The 18,545-nt window shown below is 48.0% G+C and overlaps 1 protein-coding gene and 1 long non-coding RNA gene across 6 annotated transcripts; one reads left to right on the forward strand and one right to left on the reverse strand.

Annotated features, from left to right (window-relative positions):
- The first annotated feature begins 2,071 nt into the window (after positions 1 to 2,071).
- Positions 2,072 to 3,032, forward strand: LOC120670351. The gene has a single exon (XM_039950434.1). The coding sequence runs from the start codon at positions 2,197 to 2,199 to the stop codon at positions 2,566 to 2,568; it is 372 nt and encodes a 123-aa protein (XP_039806368.1). The 5' UTR covers positions 2,072 to 2,196; the 3' UTR covers positions 2,569 to 3,032.
- A 10,975-nt stretch (positions 3,033 to 14,007) lies between these two features.
- Positions 14,008 to 16,782, reverse strand: LOC120670895. 5 transcript variants are annotated; one of them, XR_005673420.1, is made up of 5 exons: positions 16,641 to 16,782; positions 16,078 to 16,531; positions 15,283 to 15,420; positions 14,375 to 15,195; positions 14,008 to 14,292 (listed from the first exon to the last, which is right to left on the reverse strand). It is a non-coding gene; the product is annotated as an uncharacterized LOC120670895 (long non-coding RNA). The 5 variants fall into 5 exon arrangements; XR_005673421.1 differs by having other exon boundaries at positions 14,375 to 15,420; positions 16,104 to 16,531; XR_005673422.1 differs by having other exon boundaries at positions 14,008 to 14,271; positions 14,375 to 15,420.
- Between the last annotated feature and the right edge of the window lie 1,763 nt (positions 16,783 to 18,545).

Raw genomic sequence — 18,545 nt, forward strand, 5'->3', positions numbered from 1 at the left:
TGAATGAGTAAGAACAATTTTTCAATAGATTTTGATGTCGCAAATGCTGATTTTTGATGTTGCAAATATTTTAATTAAATGTTATAACAATATATTCTATATGTTTCATTCGTATGTTCATGTTGTATGTAACATTAGACAATGTTGCGGCGGGATTTTTTTTGGTCGAACCATCCGATGCCTCGCGCCCGCAACATTAGACAATGCAGCTCCGTTTTTTTATCGCCTAAACGACATGAAGAGGCCGGACGACCGTCGTCTGTTGACGATGGATGGATAACGGAAATTTCCACATGCGACGTCGCCGATAATTTGCCACCCGCCAAGCCGACCCCATTGCCAGTACCACTGCGGCACTGCGCATGCCTGATTGCCTGTACATCCACGGAAACTTCTTCACGCGACGACGCCAAGAGGATCGCCAGTTCGCCACCATCCGCCGTCCGCCGGCCCCCGTCGAGTCGACTTTTGCTGTTTGCAGCCCGGTCGCGCTCGTAAAGTCGCCTGGAAACGCAACTTGGGCGCGGATCGAAGCGAGCGATCATGCCCTCATCGAGCGAGCGAGCGAGACCCAGCGGAACGCACGACAACAGCGTGTCCCAGGCTCCGAGTCAGAGCCAGTAGCAGCTCCAGCCTCCAGCCACCGGATGAAAAGCGAACCTTGCCGTCTCGTCGGAGCTGTTCCAGTCAGCCCAGTAGCCCAGACCACAAAGCTCCGGGCGTGTCAACCTGCTGGCGGCGTGTCATCGGTTCATGGACGGCTTTGCCTCCTGTTCCCGTCTCCGTTGATGTGGAATCGATTCCTGGCAAAATGTTAACTGCCCCTCGATTCCTACAATGATTCTCTGCCGGAGCCGTCGATTCCTCTCCGCGGGATGCGAGCGAGCAGGGCGTCCGATGCTTCTTTCGTCGACGCGGCACACACATCGAAATAAGGGTGCTCGGCAAGCCGTTGCGGTTTGCGACTACGGCTGCAGCTCTACCAGTTCATCACATATATCTTTATAAAACACGGGCTTCTCCTATAGAAAAATCTTGCGCCGCAGCTGGTAAGGTTCCGTTTACATTGGAACCTGACTATTTGGATTCGAGTCCTCGACTCGACCCAGGGCTTATAATTGCCGGAGGTGTTCTTAGAGGTAGGTAGGGTTGTGTGTATGTTTATGAACGCTCTAATTGTTTTCGAAAAGGAAAAACTATGTTGTGAAAAAAGAAATTATTTGAGCATACACGAGCTGCACCAGCCGTGAGCAAAAGTAAGCTCACAAGCGGTCCTCTGGAGTTCGCTTGATTGGCTGCCCCCCTGGCGTCACCACCCACCCCTGTGCCTCGCCGCCCCTCTCGGGCCGGTCATCAGGATGCCTGTACTGCATGGATGGAGCACGCGGGTGCTTCGGCGTCCCTTTTCCTCCCACCAGTGACCAGTCCACCACCATGGCGCGGGCGGCGCCATCTCGAAAAGGACTGGTGAACGCAGGTAGCGACAAAAACGGAGTCCTGTGCGACCCACGGCCTGCCCTACCAGGCTACCACTACCACCAACACCAAAGAAGCAACATGTCCCGTCATCAATGCCCTTTGGAGACCCAAAGGTGTGACCGTGAGAGCTTCAAGAAAAGCAACAAACCGTGTGTTCCTGTGCCTAGGACGTGAAAGGGAGCGCCACTTCCAAGCATCGCACTCATGGTGACTCACCTGACCAGGCTGATCTGAGTTGGGCCAAGTGAACCCTACAGTACACCCATCGTTTCCACAGTATATATACTAGTAGCAAATCTTCCAAGACTGTGTTTAGATGAGGGGAAAAGGTGGGAGAAAAAATCACATTAGTCACTGTAGCATTTTTCGTTTGTTTGTGGTAAATATTGTCCTACCATGACCTAACTAGGCTCAAAAGATTCGTCTCGCAACGTACATCAAAACTATGTAATTAGTTTTTTTATTTAACTACATTTAGTACTCCATGTATGAGTCATTTGCTATATTTAATGTTTCGATATGACAGGGAATGTGATGAAAAATTTGGAAATTTTGTGGTAACTAAGCACACCCCAAGTTCTTCCAACTCCCGCTCCGAATTCCTCCACTCCCAGTATAAGAAAAGACCTCGCCTTTTCTTTTTCCTGCCCCGTTTCATCTTTCCCTTTTCTCCTTTGGTTCCAGCAGCCTCCCCTTGCCGCCACCTTCTTGGTCGCGATGGCGGACGACCGCATCCGGATGGCCATTGTTCTCGGCGTGGGCGCCGCCGCGGCCGGCGGGCCCGAGGCGGTCCGCCTCCTGCTGGCCGTCGCCGCCGGGCGGAGCACCGCAGCTGACGTCGCCGCCTGCGTGCTCCTCATCTGCGCCTTCACCGCCCTTATCCTCGGGAACCTGCTCCTCGCGCGCTTCTTCCGCGACGCGCCGCGTAATGCAGGGGCGGCGCCGGGCACCCAGCTCTTCGCCAAGATGACGGCCGCGGTGGCTCTGGCCTCCATGTTCTTCGTCACTGCCTGCCTCCTCGCCATCCCTTCCATCCCTTCCGGGCGCGGGAACGCCGGCGGCGGCGCGGAGCGCTCTTGCCGTGCCTAACGGGGCACGCCGGCGGCCGGGTTCTGGAGTCGGCGAGTCGCTGTCGCGGCGCTGCGCCACCGCCACGCCCACCACACGCTTCCGTTGACCTGGTCCTCTGTCCACGTATGCCCGGAAATCCCCTACCTTTAAGATGCGTACACCCGTACAGGTGATACTACTCTACTACAGTCTACAGCTGCTCTCGTTTATATGATGAACTCGATTCCGATCGAGGTGTAATTCTTCTGCCATTTACCTTCTTCCCGTCATCCCGTGTTCTGCGAATCTGATGTTGTTTATCCGTCTGAAATGTTAGCTGATCTGCTGGGATCATTTTACGATGAATTCTCAAGTGGGCGCCTTGTTTGGAACAAAATCTGAACTTCTCCAGTACTGAGCTTTTTCTGCTTATCTTGCAAACTGTTCTTTTCCTGCAAATATGCTAGACAGGGAACAGATATTCTAATACTACGCTGGAATAATTTCCTCTGTGTTTATCGGATACCTCTGCATGACTGCATCTTGCTGCTTTGAATAAGATACCGATGCATTGAATCGGACTACTGATTTCCTAATCCATTCCGTGGAAAATATAGATGAAAAAAGAGCAGTCTAGTTACACTTTTTTTTTCCTACTGAAGAATTTGGTGCTCTTTTTTTTAGTTGAGGAATCTGTTGCGTTTCACTTGCAAGTTTATGTAGTGAACTAGTGACCTTACTTACATGTGTAAACTTTCATTTGCACACAGTTGGATTTCTAAAATTTCTTTTAGAAACAAAAATCTTGCCCCAATGGCATATCTTACGTCCAACCAACTACTTTCAGTTCCAAAAAACCTTAACAGTGCTGTATGAGATGTTCAGCATGTTATGTGCGATGCAGTCTTGCTTACTCGAAGCGAAAGGAATAATTGTCTTTTTCAATGGTTAAAGCCCACCAAAATGAGCAAAAGGAATAATTGAGTACACTGGCCAAATGATTGGGGAAAAATAGGAGAAAGGGGAAAAAGTATGCTCTTTCCTTTCGTTTCCTCCCAATTGGGCTTTAACTAAATCCAACCAGAATAACCTTAACTGGAAGATTTACCCAGCTTAGCTGAGTCCCACTTGATTTAAATTTTTGTTGAGTACGATTTGCACATAAATTTAATATCTATTTTAGAAATAATGATTGTTGATCAGAAATCTCATTATTACCTCAGTTTTATATCATGTTCATTAAGCTAGGTGGTGTCTGAATGTACGGGCATATTTGCTAGTGCGTTTTAAAACTTACTTTGCCTGTCTACAGCAATCGATCATCCCTGATTAAAAACGAACAAGCAATCCTTTGCCCTTTTTTTCCACGTTTCTTGCACTGGCCACCGCTAGTTGTGGTATTGTTAGCGCTAATGATTTTGTAGACTACAAGTCCCGTCTTGCTGTCGACGGACTTTGCTAAGTACTAGAATATTCGCTTTTACGAAGAATCGAACTAAAAATTGAGATGCTACTGAAACTCTGGAAACTACTACCTCCGTTTCAAATTGTAGTTTGTTTGATTTTTTTACCGCAAGTTTGACTACTCGTCTTATTCAAAAAAATTATATAAATATTATCAAATTTAAGTTATTATTGAAGATCTTGTATTGATAAAGCAAGCCACAACAAAAAAATAATATTTTATATAAATTTTTAAATAAAACGAATGGTCAAATTTGGAATCAGAAAAGTTAAACAAATTATAATTTGGATTGGATAGAGTACTATACTACATGCCCCTTCACGGTCTGGATGTGTGTTCATCGCAGAGAAAAGAAAAATCCGGATGCGTGCAACTCTGGGTTTGGGTGTAGGTGTGGGCATTCGGTAACCTAAAAATTTCAGGTCGGGTATTTTGGGTTTTCCAAAATTCGGGTTTTTAAAACTCAAACCCGAAATTTGCCTTGAAAATTTGATACCCGACAAATCAAGGACCCGATATTTCGGGTTTGGGTTCGGGTATTCCCGAAATACCCGAGAAACACATCGGGTCTAGACTTGAATCGAGCGCTTGGTGAAGATGGATGAGTTGAGCTCGGAGCTGAGTTCAAATCAGAAGACCAGCACCACGTCGAGGCGTCCGCAGGAGCCACTTGTTGTTGTCCAGAAGGCCTGGCCGCCGCCGCCGAAGCTGTCCCGCTTGCCGCCGAAGAACTTCCAGTGCATGCGGCCGCCAAACATGGAGCACACGCCCATGGATCCTCCCCGCAGCACTCAGGTGGTGGCATATGAGTCTCTCACCTAGAGGCAGCGCGCCGGCGGAGAGATCAGAGATGTGGTGAGACTGAGAGAGAGAGGACACAGGAGAGATTCGATTTGCTTTTGATTTTGACCGGAGGTGGAGTGAGGGGATAAGGACTACACGATGAGTGGCTGACGGGAGTGCTTGGCTTGGTTGGTGGGCCGTGTAAAGCATGGTAGCAGTGGGCTGGTTGGGCTGTGAGTAGGTCTATCTCTGTGCAAGGCCTCAATGCCTCATTAATTTCGGGTAATTCAAGTACCAGAGGTTATAACCCGAAATACCCGAAATAATTTCGGGTTTTTGAATTTGGTACCCGATATAGCTTCGAGTATTTTGAGTTCGGGTATTTCGGGTTCGGGATTCAGGTATCGGGTTTTGTGCCCGTCCCTAGTTGGACGGACACCCACAAAATTTTTTGTTCAAGTACTGCATCCATCCTAAGATCTTTACATACTTAAGATCTTTACATACTTTTTTTTTGCCTTCTAAAGAGCGGGGCCGTTTGTTGTTCTTTGGTCCGTCGTTCCGTGTCAAAATCGTGCGAGAACCGCCGCAGCACCATCGGAGCAGCCACGCGCGATGGTGGAGGGTCTCGGCCGGCCGAGGCACCTCTCCCCGTGGGGCCACGGTACATCCACGCGCGGCCGAGGCTGTGGCCAGCGGCGGATGCACAGGGGGCTGGGGGCTGGGGGCTGGGGGCTCCAGCCCCCCCTAAAACAAATAATTACACTTAAAATCCTGTAGCAAAAATATTAAATCACCATTAAATTTTCATACAAATTAACAACACCATTGATTCAACCCCTTGTCCCCATCCTACCTCCGCCACTGGCTGTGGCCTGTGCCGCGCTGGACTCCCACACTCGTGGCGGAGCACCACCAACTAACAGTCGCAGTCACGGCAGAGATAGAACAACCATTCACCTGCTGTCAGAACGAATCACAACTCTTTTCTGGCCAGGCATGCGTGGGCACGACCGCGGCGGTACACGTCAGACGCGCGAAACGCGACGCGTGAAAGATGGTGCTGATGGCGCGTGACGCGACAAGGAAAAGTGCCCCGACCCGCTGCGCTCGCCTAGTCTATGCGGCGCTGCCGGGAACAGGTCGCGGGCGACGGGCGGATCGATCCCCATCCGTCCACGTCGCGACGCGGCGCCGCGCGTTCCGGTGCCTTCCCCCGATTGGTGCCCCCACGCCACATTCCACCTCATGTCGGCGGTCCCCACCCAACTTGGCGCACATGAACCCCGAACCGCCTCTCCCTCCGCCACCGCACAGCCAGCACAACCTATATAACCGCTCGCGACTCCACCGTCCGGCCTCCCCCAACACAACCAGATCGAAGCTTTTTTGGTTGCCTCGACCCATCCATCCATCACACGCACACTCCGCCGGGAGCAGCCTCAACAAATCACGAGACGCCACCGGAGTGGATCGGATACAGGTCGCGGGCGGAAGGCTGGGATCTGCTAACCCGCCCCGCTGCGCTGCCGGCTTATAAATCCGCACCTCTTGCCGAGTTTGTTTGCAGTTTCGAGCCATTCTTCCTCTGTAGTTTTTCCTTGTCGTTGGTATTTCTGGAGAAGGCGCAGCAGGATCCCTGCCGCTCAATTCCCAGGTACATATACATCAGAAACCTGTTCTTGCCGTTCCTCCCTTTTCCCACTCCTTCCTTTTAATATTTCGTTACTCTTTGCCGGCAATTACGGGCTTTAATTTCCTCCTTGATCTACCAATTTCCGTTGTACCTGCTCGGACCTGTCGTCGTACACGCAGATTCGAGTACCTCGTATCTTGCCATACACCAAAATTTCCCTGCTGCTTGGCTACCTCGGTTACAATTCTTTTGGCCCAACTGAACAAGCTTCCGATTTATCCTTGCTCTGGAAACCTGAACCCAACACAATGATCTCCCTCTTGGAGGTGGCCGTGCTTCTTCTCTGCATCGCCGTCTCCGGCCTCCACGTCCTACAACCAGTCCGTGATTATTACCTGCTCGAGATCGCCCCGCGCAACCCCGCCGTGCCGGCCGCCGTCACGCTCCTCGCCCTTGCCATAACTTACTTCGCTGGCATCATACTTGTTTACCTCCACATCGCGCCGGCGCCGGCACCACCCGCGCTACTGCTGCCACCGGTTGCGCAGATGAGGCTGCTCCCGGCCATGGCATGTGCCCTGCTTCTCCTCCTCACCATCGTGCAGCTCGTGCCTCGGCTGTGAGCACGAGCCAAAACTGCCGAAAGAAATCGTCTGGAGGCGAAATTGAGTATGCTCCGGCTACGAACAAATTTATTCAATACTGTGGTACTACTTGTATGTTGTCATTAGTTGTGTGTGAGATCCCTGTACAAATTACTAAAATAAGGTGCCGGTGAAGACGTGAGATCCCCTGAACAACGGCGAGTCGATCACGCTATGTTCTTGCTCTGACGGAGAAGTCCAGCCGGCGTCGTCGTCCATGCGGAGTCCTCCCTCATGGTTGTGTTGTGGTAGGCGACATTTCCTCATTCCTGCTGGCCGTGAAAGGAAGATGATAATTAAGCATCTGTTTAATAAGCAGCGACTCTGTGAATTCAGTGGATTTGTTGAATCTCAGCTGCATGTATGTGTAATGTTATCATGTATTCGTGTGTGTAAACTGTGTAAACTTCGCTTGCACTACTATGTTAAAATGTTGAATTTCTCTTCCGGGCTTTTAATTCTTGCAAAAACAAAACAAAACAAAACAAAACCATGCTTGCCCAGCATTACTTACTATGAACCTCGTATTTTTTTTCCTATAGTCCCAGATGAAACATAAATGTGAATTCTCACTGCAATAAAAAAATATTTTGTACCAGTCAAATGTCTGGAAAAGGACAAGGGAAAATACTGAATTTTTTTTCCTGCTTTCATTTCTTAGCAACGAAGCTAAGCATCCTTGGGGGAGTCGGACTGTGATATGGACCTCCTAGTTTATTTAATTATTTTACCAAGCTTATGCAGAAGAAGTTGGAGTAAAGACTAAAGTGTGGCCAGGCAAAAGAAAGAAAGGAAAAGGATAAAATTTAAAAATAAAGATAAAAAACGAGTCACGTATTTTGCACCGTGCCAATAAAATATACAGTTCATATGTAATTTGCCCAACTTTAATATCCAGCAAGATGGTGCTGATAATTGAACGATTATTAACAACAATAGAAAAGGTCAAATAGGCAAATGATACAAGAAAAGTCAAAATTCAGTTCCAGTTAAAGATATAGGTGATTTTATAATTAGATTTCATTAATACTCGTAATTAATGGTGGTCAAAGTAGCACTATGCATGTGCATAAGCCAAACCAAACAGGGCCAATCATGGTGGAACTTGGCTCATTAGATTTGTCTCCAAAAATTGCACTCATCTATAAAAAGATTTTACAAATAAACTTCATTTAGTACTCCATGCATGCAAAATTCCGTTGCGCTAGGAAGTAGCGCAACGGAACCAAATGAGGCCAAGAACGCTTCTACAAACTGATTCAAACATCATTCACTTCTTTTAAAAAATAAAAAAATCGTGTGTACCTGCGATCTCTACAAATTTGCTCTGGTATTTGACACCTTCTTCGTTCCTTTTGGCTCAGCTACATAGGCGTGATGGCGCCATGCATCTCCTTCCATCCTTGTCCAGTGTTATGCACTGCCGGTGCCGAGAGCATTGCATGCCAAGCCCAGAATTTGCAAGGCCAGTCTTCTTGCTCGTTGCTCCTTCCCCTGCGGCCTGTGGGATGTAATTGCTCTGACTATTGAAATGGAAGCAAAGCAGCCCTGCCGGTGCCGAGAACCGCATAGTTGCATGCCCAGATTCATAGTCCCCAAACCCAGGGTTACTCCCTCGGCCATCTAGGATCACCATGGCTAGTTGCTGCGTTGCTTGCTGCGGTTGCTCTAACCATTGCTTCTGAGGCCATTGGAAACCACCTGGAACCAGAAGAAGCAAAATCCAGCAAGCTGCTCATAACAAGCTGCAATTCCCTAGCTTGCAACTGTTCAAAAAAGAAAATCCCTAGCTTGCAGTCCAGTGCTCCCAATGAGCTCCATCCGGCGTTCACCAACGCAGTGGCAGCCATGAAGGTATCCACCTTATTGCCATCCCATTTGCGCGGATGAGATCCTGGCTTGCTTTGTGACCTGTAACTTGCTGCCAAACCTGGAAGCAAGGGAGCACAGAAGTTCATCCTTCAGCTAGAACATGACGGGGCTCTCGAAGTTCTCGGTGCTGCGAGGCGGCAGAAATGTGCATATACATATATATAGCTGAAGCAGCTGGCTCAGGAGACGAAATGTCAGTGTCATATGAACGGGGCCGGCAACGACAAGTCGACAACGTCTGGGTTTTTTTGCAGCGAGAAAACGAGGCTCGGCGAAGTTTCTTCCTTGGCGACTAAGGCTCAACAGTCAACGCCGGCGATTTCCGTGAAGCTTCGGTGGGGCCGTAGAGTGTTCGGATGCGTATTTTTCGGTCTCGAGGAAGCTTCCCGGCGACATCGAACGAAAGGGCAATCAGCTGGAAGGTTTATTTCCTGGAAGCTCTCTTAGGCCTGGCCAGAGAATTTCTGCGGACCCTAGGGGAGCTGGACGGCGAGAACAACGCTAGCCGTTTCATTCGGCGTCGGGGAGACAGCAAATGTACATACATGAACTAACGAAAGAAAGAGAGAGAGCAATAGGAGGGAAGGGAGTAGCAGCAATAGGGTTAGCAACCGGCACAAACCCGCTGGGTTTTAACTGCCCCAAAACCCGTGTCTGCGAATACAAAACATGCCCGTTAAAAAAACTAATGACCCACCACGGGTTCAATATCATGCCCAAACACGTGCCCGTTGGATTAACAGATACCCACGGGTTGACCGTACCCATTTACAACAAACAGTGCTGCATTGCACAATAGCTCAACAGACAAGTCAACAGCTCAATAGACAACACATCAATGCGCATAGATGATAGATCATTAGTGGCAATGTGGCATACATAATCAAGAACAAAGTTACTAGTAGTAAGTTCAGTGTTCAACTCATGATGAGGCAATAATGAGCAAGATCTAAACGGCAACAAATTAAAATGGCAAAGTCCCAAACAGCTCCAACATGGAGTAGTATAAGCCACAAGTTTTTTTTCGAACAAATTCGGAGGGGGGATCCCCACCTCCTATTTCATTGATCGAAAGAGCTCCGAGATGGAGCCGTTATAATGACACTTACAAAGATTATCTCGGCAAGCCGAGGGAGAACAATGTGAGGTCGGCTAGGCCGAAAAGAGAGAAAATACAGGAGAGGTTACATGGACACATCCCAAATTCTAATACAGCTCAAGAGTACACCAAATGTATTCTACCAATCGTCCATGAGACCAGCGCCGAACAACTTGCTTGCCAGGTTCACCGCAGCCAAAGTGCCACCACAACACCCCTCGCAGCTACGCCGCTATGTGGTCACCCTCCAATGATTTGGGAAGGTTTACCGACCGAATGGGGGCTAAGGGTAAGCGAGGCATCTTTACCCAAATGTCACCTGAAACGACGACCTCCCTTTAAGCTGACGGTACTACCAAATGAGGCACATCCAGACGCTGCATACCACCATCCAATGCCCTTCGAGGGGAGGAAGCCCCAAAGGAGGGAAGGCCGGCAGAGGTGACGACCGGCATTTGATTTTGATATCCCGTCAACAAGGAGAGCACCGACGAAGTAGAGGCGCCAGCAGCTGATACTTGTGGAGAAACAGTAGAATCCAAAGGAACACTAACAGGCTTGTAAAATGGTTGCAGACACGAAGGGGGAAGTGGTGGTCTTCCGAGGGAGCCACTGCCGAGATACTTACTTGCTAGGTTCACCATAGCCAAAGTGCCATCACCACACCCGTCGCGGCTACGCCGTCCTGTGGCCACCCTCCAACGAACTGGGAGGGCTTGCCAACAGAATGGGGGCTAAGGGTGGGGAGGAGCAGCCTGACCAAAACATCACAGGAAACAACGACCTCCCTTCGAGCTGATAGTAATACCAGTGGGGGCACATCCGAACGCCGCATACCGCCATCCAACGCCCTTCGAGGGGGGAGCCCCAAAGGAGGGAGTGTTGGAACCCAGGACCCTCACAGCTGCCTATCTCTCTTGCTCTTGAACAAAAAACTCTCACTCACGAACAAAAGACGCAAGGGAAGCACAACACAGAGAGGTTTGCCGGCGCCGAACGCCGCGCAGCCACTGCTCCTGTATCTTGGCCTACATCACCACAAAAATGGAACCGGCAGAGTACAATGAGGAGCACAGGGGCTTCTTGTAGGCCGGGGAGTTCTCTCCACGACGACTGTTGCGTTCGATCTGCGGAACGTGCTCGCCCACGACTAAGCGCCCATGCTCGGTCATGGTGGCCTCCCTCGCAGGATCTTCGCCACACACACCACTCTCTCAACTCCTCCACGACTCAATCAACCCCGCAGCCAGCACGCAACACCCTTGCGCATGACCTGTAGCCGGACTCCGACTTGAACTCGAACGAACACCGAACGAGCCGAACACGGCACGACGTGAACACACACGCCGTGGCTTATTTGCTAACAGGGAGGGTCGGTAATGGCGACGCCCGGCATTTGATATGGTATCTCCAATAACAAGGAGAGCGTCGACGAAGTAGAGGCACCAACAGCGAACACTTGCGGAAGACGGCGGTGGAGCAACGGTCGTCACCAGTGCCAATGGCGCAAGGAAGAGGAGGCCCTTTGACGACGCCTTCAAGAAGGCACCGGCTGAGGCCTGGCTGCGGCACGAGCAGCGACGGCGACGGCGTGTGTAACGGGTGGTGCAGCTGCGGCCACCTTCAGCTTGGCATCGTCGCTGGCGCACGGCGAGCATGCTGGTGGTTGTGGATATAGACCGTCGCGAAGATCCGTCGGTGGTGGCATCCCCGGCCGTGCCGCATGTGCACTGCCGACAGCGTCGCGTGTCGACTGCGGTAGCGGCCAGCCCCGTTGCTCCGCACCCCCGGCCCTGCGCAGATCCGGACCCGGGGCATCGGATCTGCAGCCCCGGGCTGCCATCATCAAGCCCGGCGAGGTCGGCGCCGGCCCAGCGGAGACTCAGGGCACGGTGAAAACGTGCCGAGATCTGCAGGAGAGTGGGTGGGGGCAACGCCTGGCACCCGCGCGAGGAGCTCCAGAGGGCCATGGCCGCGGTGGTGCGGCGCCGGCGAAGCGGAGGGTCGGCGACCTAGGCGGCGTGGGGAACGGAGACCGCGGCGTTGAACGAAGAAAGGCCCCTGCCGCCGCCCTCCTAGCAGCCGCTCGGACTTCCTGCGGCTGCTCCAGCAGCGGCGAGGGCCAGGGGAGGCCGGGAGGGGGACGACGGTGGAGGGGGTCGCGACCTGCCCGAGTCGCCCCTGGGGATGACGCGGGGGGGGGGGGGGGGCAGGTTGCATCCCCACAAGTTTATTACAAGTTCACAATCGATGAATCAATCAAAGTCACACCAAAAGGTTGGGCATCTTGCGCCATCTTGCGAGCTACTGCAGAGTGCGCAGCGTGAGAGAGAGAGAGAGAGAGACCGAGTGGGCACCTAGTGGTGACGACAAGGGAGACTAGAGCGAGCTGCAGGGAGAGTGCACTGCAGTGCGAGGGAGGGGTCGTGCGCACAAGCGGCGCACGGCGAGCTGCGAGGCTGCGAGGGAGGGGGGCGCCAGCGTGCCGCACGAGGTGAAGCAGCGTGCAGACGCTCCCGGAGCCGGCCGCCGCAAGGGCCTGGGCGAGCAACTGCTGGGGATAGGTAGGAAATGATTAGGTTTAGGGTTTGGGATGGCAGTTGTCTCTTATGTACTCTCTATATTGGGACAGGCTGTTTTGAGCTGGGAAAAGGACCGGAATACAGACTAATATGACTATTGGTTCGAATAAAAAAACCCATGGATTTACGGGTTTGGGTTCTACGTTCCCAAACCCGTGCCCGCAAATCCAATGGGTCTGACTTTTTGCCGATTAGCAGATCCACGGGTTAAAAAAGTGATCCATTCTCGTACCCTAATGGAGCAAAAACACATCAAGTTTCGGGTACCCGTTGCCAACCGTACAGCAAGTGTTCATGTTCCATGGACATGGTAGTTGGACCATGCCGTGCAGCTCAAGTCAAGTGTAATCGCATCACTCTTTTTTTTCTCCTTCCGGCAACGATTCTTGTTCCGATGGCGAAACTCGTCCGAATTTGAGTCTCAATAGGTTTGGAGAGGTGAAAGTACTGTTCAGATTCTGGGCTCCAGTGCGTGCTTCCAGTGCTCTTTTCCTCGCATAGCGCTCACGCAGGGTCTTCGTGTAAACAACGGCCAGATCGGATCACATACCCGTGCTTTTGCATGCTTATGAGCTTACGTGGGTTCCTAGAGTTACCGTAGCGATAGTTCTCATCTCCGTTCCGCCAAACATCTATTCCGTAGAGTCTTAATGGATAACAAGCTAGCAAAGTAGTATAATTTAAACTAGTTGCAAATATACAACTTAACTAGGCGTATAGCCCGCGCATTTGAGCGGCTGGTATTGAAAATTCAAAAATTCGCATGTCATTGTATTCTTACTTAAAGATTATACTATTTTTTTTACCATACATCACCCTGTTTATTATCGTAAATTTTGTCTTATTGTTGGTTAAAACAATTCAAATATGATCTACCTATAATAATAATTCGATTTGTTGAGCTTTAATAATATTATGCATATAATTATTCTTATTTTTGTTTTATTTCGATGGATTGTTGTTATTCTTACTCAAAAATTATACTATATTTTTTACCATACATCATCATCATGTTCATTATCATAAATTATGTCTTATTGTTGGTTAAAACAATTCAAATATGATCTACCTATAATAACAATTTGATTTGTTGAGCTTTAATAATATTATGCATATAATTATTCTTATATTTGTTTTATTTTGATTGATTGTTGTTAGTTTTAGTTTTTGTTAACAATATATATATTTAATAGGTGTATACCCGTGCGTTGCTACGGGTAAAATAAATTCTCTACAAAGCATCAATCTAATTTTGCTTAAACAGCATGGTCATATATGTGTAGGTACATTCAATACCAATCATGTAACAACACTTGGGCAAGACGAACGTCGTATATGTGTGGGTATGTTCTGAAATTTTAGAATTTCCAAACATATAACCACTTTAAAGATAATTATAAACAAGCAGTTTTGACCATTGCATAATCTAGAATTTAAAAAATTACTCAGACATTCTCCAAAAGTACATATCATCGATCAAACAATAATGCATCAATATATATCAAGAAATTCAATTATGAATTTCTTGACATGCTTAACAAAAAAAAATCATGTTGATGGCATAATCCCTAGAAAACGAACTACAATCTAAACTTGTCTAATTTATCTTGGGATCCACCATCTCATTGTGCATTCTGCAAACTACGCACAATGACAAAAGCCTACATTTGCACCCCCTGACGCTGCATTAGTATTTTTCAAATATTTAAATAAGCTTTATATTTATATTTTAATGATCAATAAGAATTCAACAGTAACATGTACCTTAGTCTGAATCTTTGTTTTGACACTGAAAGTTCTGAAGCTCTGTTCACACTGAAAATAAAGAACACTTGTTACTAATAGAGTAGAAGGACTGAACACATACCCAGACCATGAACATGTAGATAGATAATATATAGGATTCTATCAAATCAGAAGCACTATATAACATTTTATCTCCCAGCATCGCCGTAGACCTAGCGAAGGAGAAATTCACCCTGTTACTGTAGTCCCAACCCAAAGGCTTCATGAATAGGCTCAACTGGTGCGCTCCTAGAGTCCTAGGCTGCCATCAGAAATAGAACATTTTTCTCGCAATTTTGACATCTTAAGCTGACTTCTGCAATGCTTTGGAACCATCAATTTTCATTCTCTGTCGCAACAAGCATTAAAAGGTGAAAATAGATGCAGAATCAACAGACTGGCACTTCATATGGGACCTTCAGACCTTGTATATCTTGAGGCTTTAATAAGCAGAGAAATGAACAGAGAACTATAGATGCCTGAGATATTGAAGACATAGCTTTGGTACTAAACATCCAGATAAATGGTAGGAAGCACTGTGACATTGGTAGTTGACAAGGCATGAAAATTAGAAGAATGCAGATCCACAAGGAGATCAAACCAGAGAATACAAAATTTGTTGTAGCATACATAGGTTTAATTGGCAAGGAATACCTTAGGCTAATGAATAATGCCAAGGATTGTTGAGTGAACACAAGACCAACAGTTGGCTGGAGTGTTGAATGCACAAGTGAGTATGCCCAGAATCATGCTGTCACTTGGTAAATTCTCACTGTCCCATTTATGTGTTAAAATTAGTGCTGCAGTTCGACCATCACTCATCAGTCCTCGACAAAGCAAAGCAGATGCAATTTACAAAGTGGAACGTAAGAGACAAGCAAAAGGACCTTCGGTGCTGAAGCCCCTCAGTTTACAAGTGGACACCTGCTCCTACCTCCCAGATGATAGCATACGCGGCCCTCAGCATATTGTGCTTGCTAAAACCATCCATCCAGTCATGTACTCCATCTCAATTGGGGAAGTGCCTGTGTATTATATGAAAAATGAGAAATGGAGCAGAATGCATCATAAAAATCAAAGCTCCATGTTGACAGCGTAATAGTTTATACAAAGGCAAAATCAAGAACATGCAATCAAGTGTTTATCTCCCATATAGACGTTGCTCCCCTCTGACAGAAAATACAACAATTGAATCTGTACAAACTTGTCAAGGCCAAAACATCTCACTACCATTCCAGATAAACAGAAGTAATATAAATCAAACATATTTGTGTTTTTTTGCGAATAGGAAATAATTTCTATGCTCAATACACTGCAGCCACCACCATGAGAAATGCACAAATCGATGCAGTCAGGAAGTAGAAAAAATAGATTTACATATGCTTGACTGATGTACTTGTACATCATTTCAAATGAGTTTCTATCCACACACGGCTTGGTTTACAGTGGCTTGACGAGCAAATACTTGGTTCAGTACAACAATGCAACAGAATCAAATTGTATGGTAGATGAACACGATGACGTGGAACTGGATTAACATGTATGGATCAGCTGGATTATTCGCACCCTCAGTTGGATTGGCTAGAAAAATTGAACACATTTCAATTTAGAGATGGATTGAATCGGCCAGAAAATTTAATTGGTCAAAATCTATTGAATGTATTGGATCGGTTAGAACTCACCATCAAATGGATCGACAAGAACTCACCATCAATCGGATTGGCCATGGATTGAATGGATTGGCAAGGAACTCAATGGATTGAATCGGCATCGGCAGAAAATAGCATCTGCCATGATCGATTAGAAACTTCATCCATGGAGGTTGGGGAGCGGAGATCGTCGTGTGGGGATCTCAGCGAGGAGGGGTGGGGCGGTGAACACGGATGCGGAGGAGGAACCCCGGGGATGGCCGCCCCCAAATGGCGCACGGCGGTGGCACTCGCCGAGATGGAGCGGGGGCAGGGCGGAGAGGGCCACAGACCGCGGGAAAAAAATCAGACGCACTGCCCAGCGCACAGCGGCGACGGTTGAGGCAGTCAGGCAGGAACCATGGTGGCCGATCCACGAACCCCACGCAGCGGCGGCGCGCTCCTGTATCGACATCGTCATCTGCGGAGGTACGGCGGCGGCCTGCAACTGGAAGACGGAAGAAGATCAAATGCATGGTGGGCCATCGGTGAGCATCTCTGTGAGTAAGGGAGCGTCGAAACGGGGAGCCGATTAGATCGCAGGCAGCCGCACTTACGTGAGGGAGGTGCCGAGCGCGTGCGTGGCTAGCGCCCTGGCGGTATGGTGGAGGCGGGCGGCCATGGCTCTCGCGGCAGAGGAGTCGGAGAGGAGGGGCGTCGCGGACAGTGGTCAGAGACGGGGAGCGCCGGAGCGGCGGCGGCGTAGGGGAGGGGGGCGTCGTTTTTTTCGTAAGGAGACTAGGAGAGACTGGAGGGGGCGGGGGACGTACGAAGGCGGGGTGGTTAGGATCGACCGACCGGACCGAACCGCCGGCGTCCGGTTCCGGCTAACCGGTCCGGTTTGACCGGTTACCGGTAAAAACCGGTCAAACTCAAATTTGAATTCGAAACCCGCAGTTATACCGGTTTCGAACGGCTAACCGGCCGGTTAGACCGGTTTACCGGTCAGGTTTGACCGGTAACCGGTCGGTTTGACTGGTAACCCGCTAAATTCAATTTTTTTTCTTTTTTTGTTTAAATTCAAATATCCGCAAAATATACTAAATGAATGTTTGTATAACATGTTTTAGCCTAAATGAACCCTCCAACCCTTTTTTTACTACTTTTACATTGTATTTGTATATTTTTGTATGCACGTTTTTTTTGTTTAACTTCAAATGCTCGCAAAGTATACTAAATGAACGAATATTTGAAAAAAATTGACATCATTAAATTCGTCACAACTTGAAGTATTTTTAAGATTTTTTGGGGATTTTTCCATTTTTTAGAATTCAAATTTAAAATTTGAATTTGGGCCCGGTTTGAACCGGCCGGAACCGGAACCGGTCCGGGCCGGTTAGACCGGTAACCGCGGTAACCGGTCCGGTTCCCAGCGGTTTTTTTAACCCTGGGTGGGAGATGGGTCGGGGTCTCGGGGAGGGTGTAGGAGCGGCTCAGATTGATCGGGGTGATCGCTCGGAGCATCTGGACCGTCGCAGGTTTCACCAAAAGGAGGGGGCGACGATGTAGACGAAAAAACATCACTGTTAGTCTCTTTTTAGTAGTATATATAGAGATATAGAGATAGAGATAGAGATAGAAATAGAGATAGAGATTTTTCATAATGGCATTGGTGGGTGAGTTTTAATTAGGCATAGAGGTATTTTAGGCTAATTTTTATCATAATGGTAGTGGTGGGTGATTTTTAATTAGCCACATGAGTATTTTAGGGTAATTTTTATCATAATGGCAGTGGTGGGTAATTTTTATTTTTTTATTTTTCTCTGATTAACATGGAAATTTCTAGTACTTGAGAGCGAACGTGGAGACTCTGTTTGTTGACCAAATAATAAAATAATAGATAGATGGACAACTAGATGCCTTTTGCTAGCTGGCCGTTACATATTCACAACTCAATCTATGTACAAGAGCTGATAAATCATATGGTTATCCAAGTAATTTCTACATTTGAAAACTGAAACTTACTCTGATAAAGATAAAGATTGCTCATATGGCACTTACATAATGGAGCAGTCCGTAGTCCGTCCCAAAGATAATTTAGCTAAGAGACTATGAAGAGGTAATCTAACACTACTAGAGAACTAGCTATTGCAAACGGACTATCACTGCCGGTTCAAAATAAATCGGCGGTGATGCCTCATCACCGCCGGTTCCAAAGTTAGTGGCCGTAGCAGCCGTTGGAACCAACTGTGATGCACCTCATCACCGCCGGTTCGTAACACGAACCGGCGGTGATAAGTCTGTTCAGTACAAAATGTAGAGTGGTGTGAAGTATTTTTATTAAGTACCTTTTCTATATTTATGTGCCACTTAATCTATGTAATATGTAGAGTGATGTGAAGTATTTTTATTAATTATATGCCTGCACTTCTTATTGATTATATGTGCTAGTAGAACTATTTTTATATATATACATACCTCCATTAAAGTACTGTTTTTGTATTTGCTTAGATCCATTGGAT

Source organism: Panicum virgatum, chromosome 4N, assembly GCF_016808335.1.
Source record: "Panicum virgatum strain AP13 chromosome 4N, P.virgatum_v5, whole genome shotgun sequence".
Taxonomy (NCBI): domain Eukaryota; kingdom Viridiplantae; phylum Streptophyta; class Magnoliopsida; order Poales; family Poaceae; genus Panicum; species Panicum virgatum.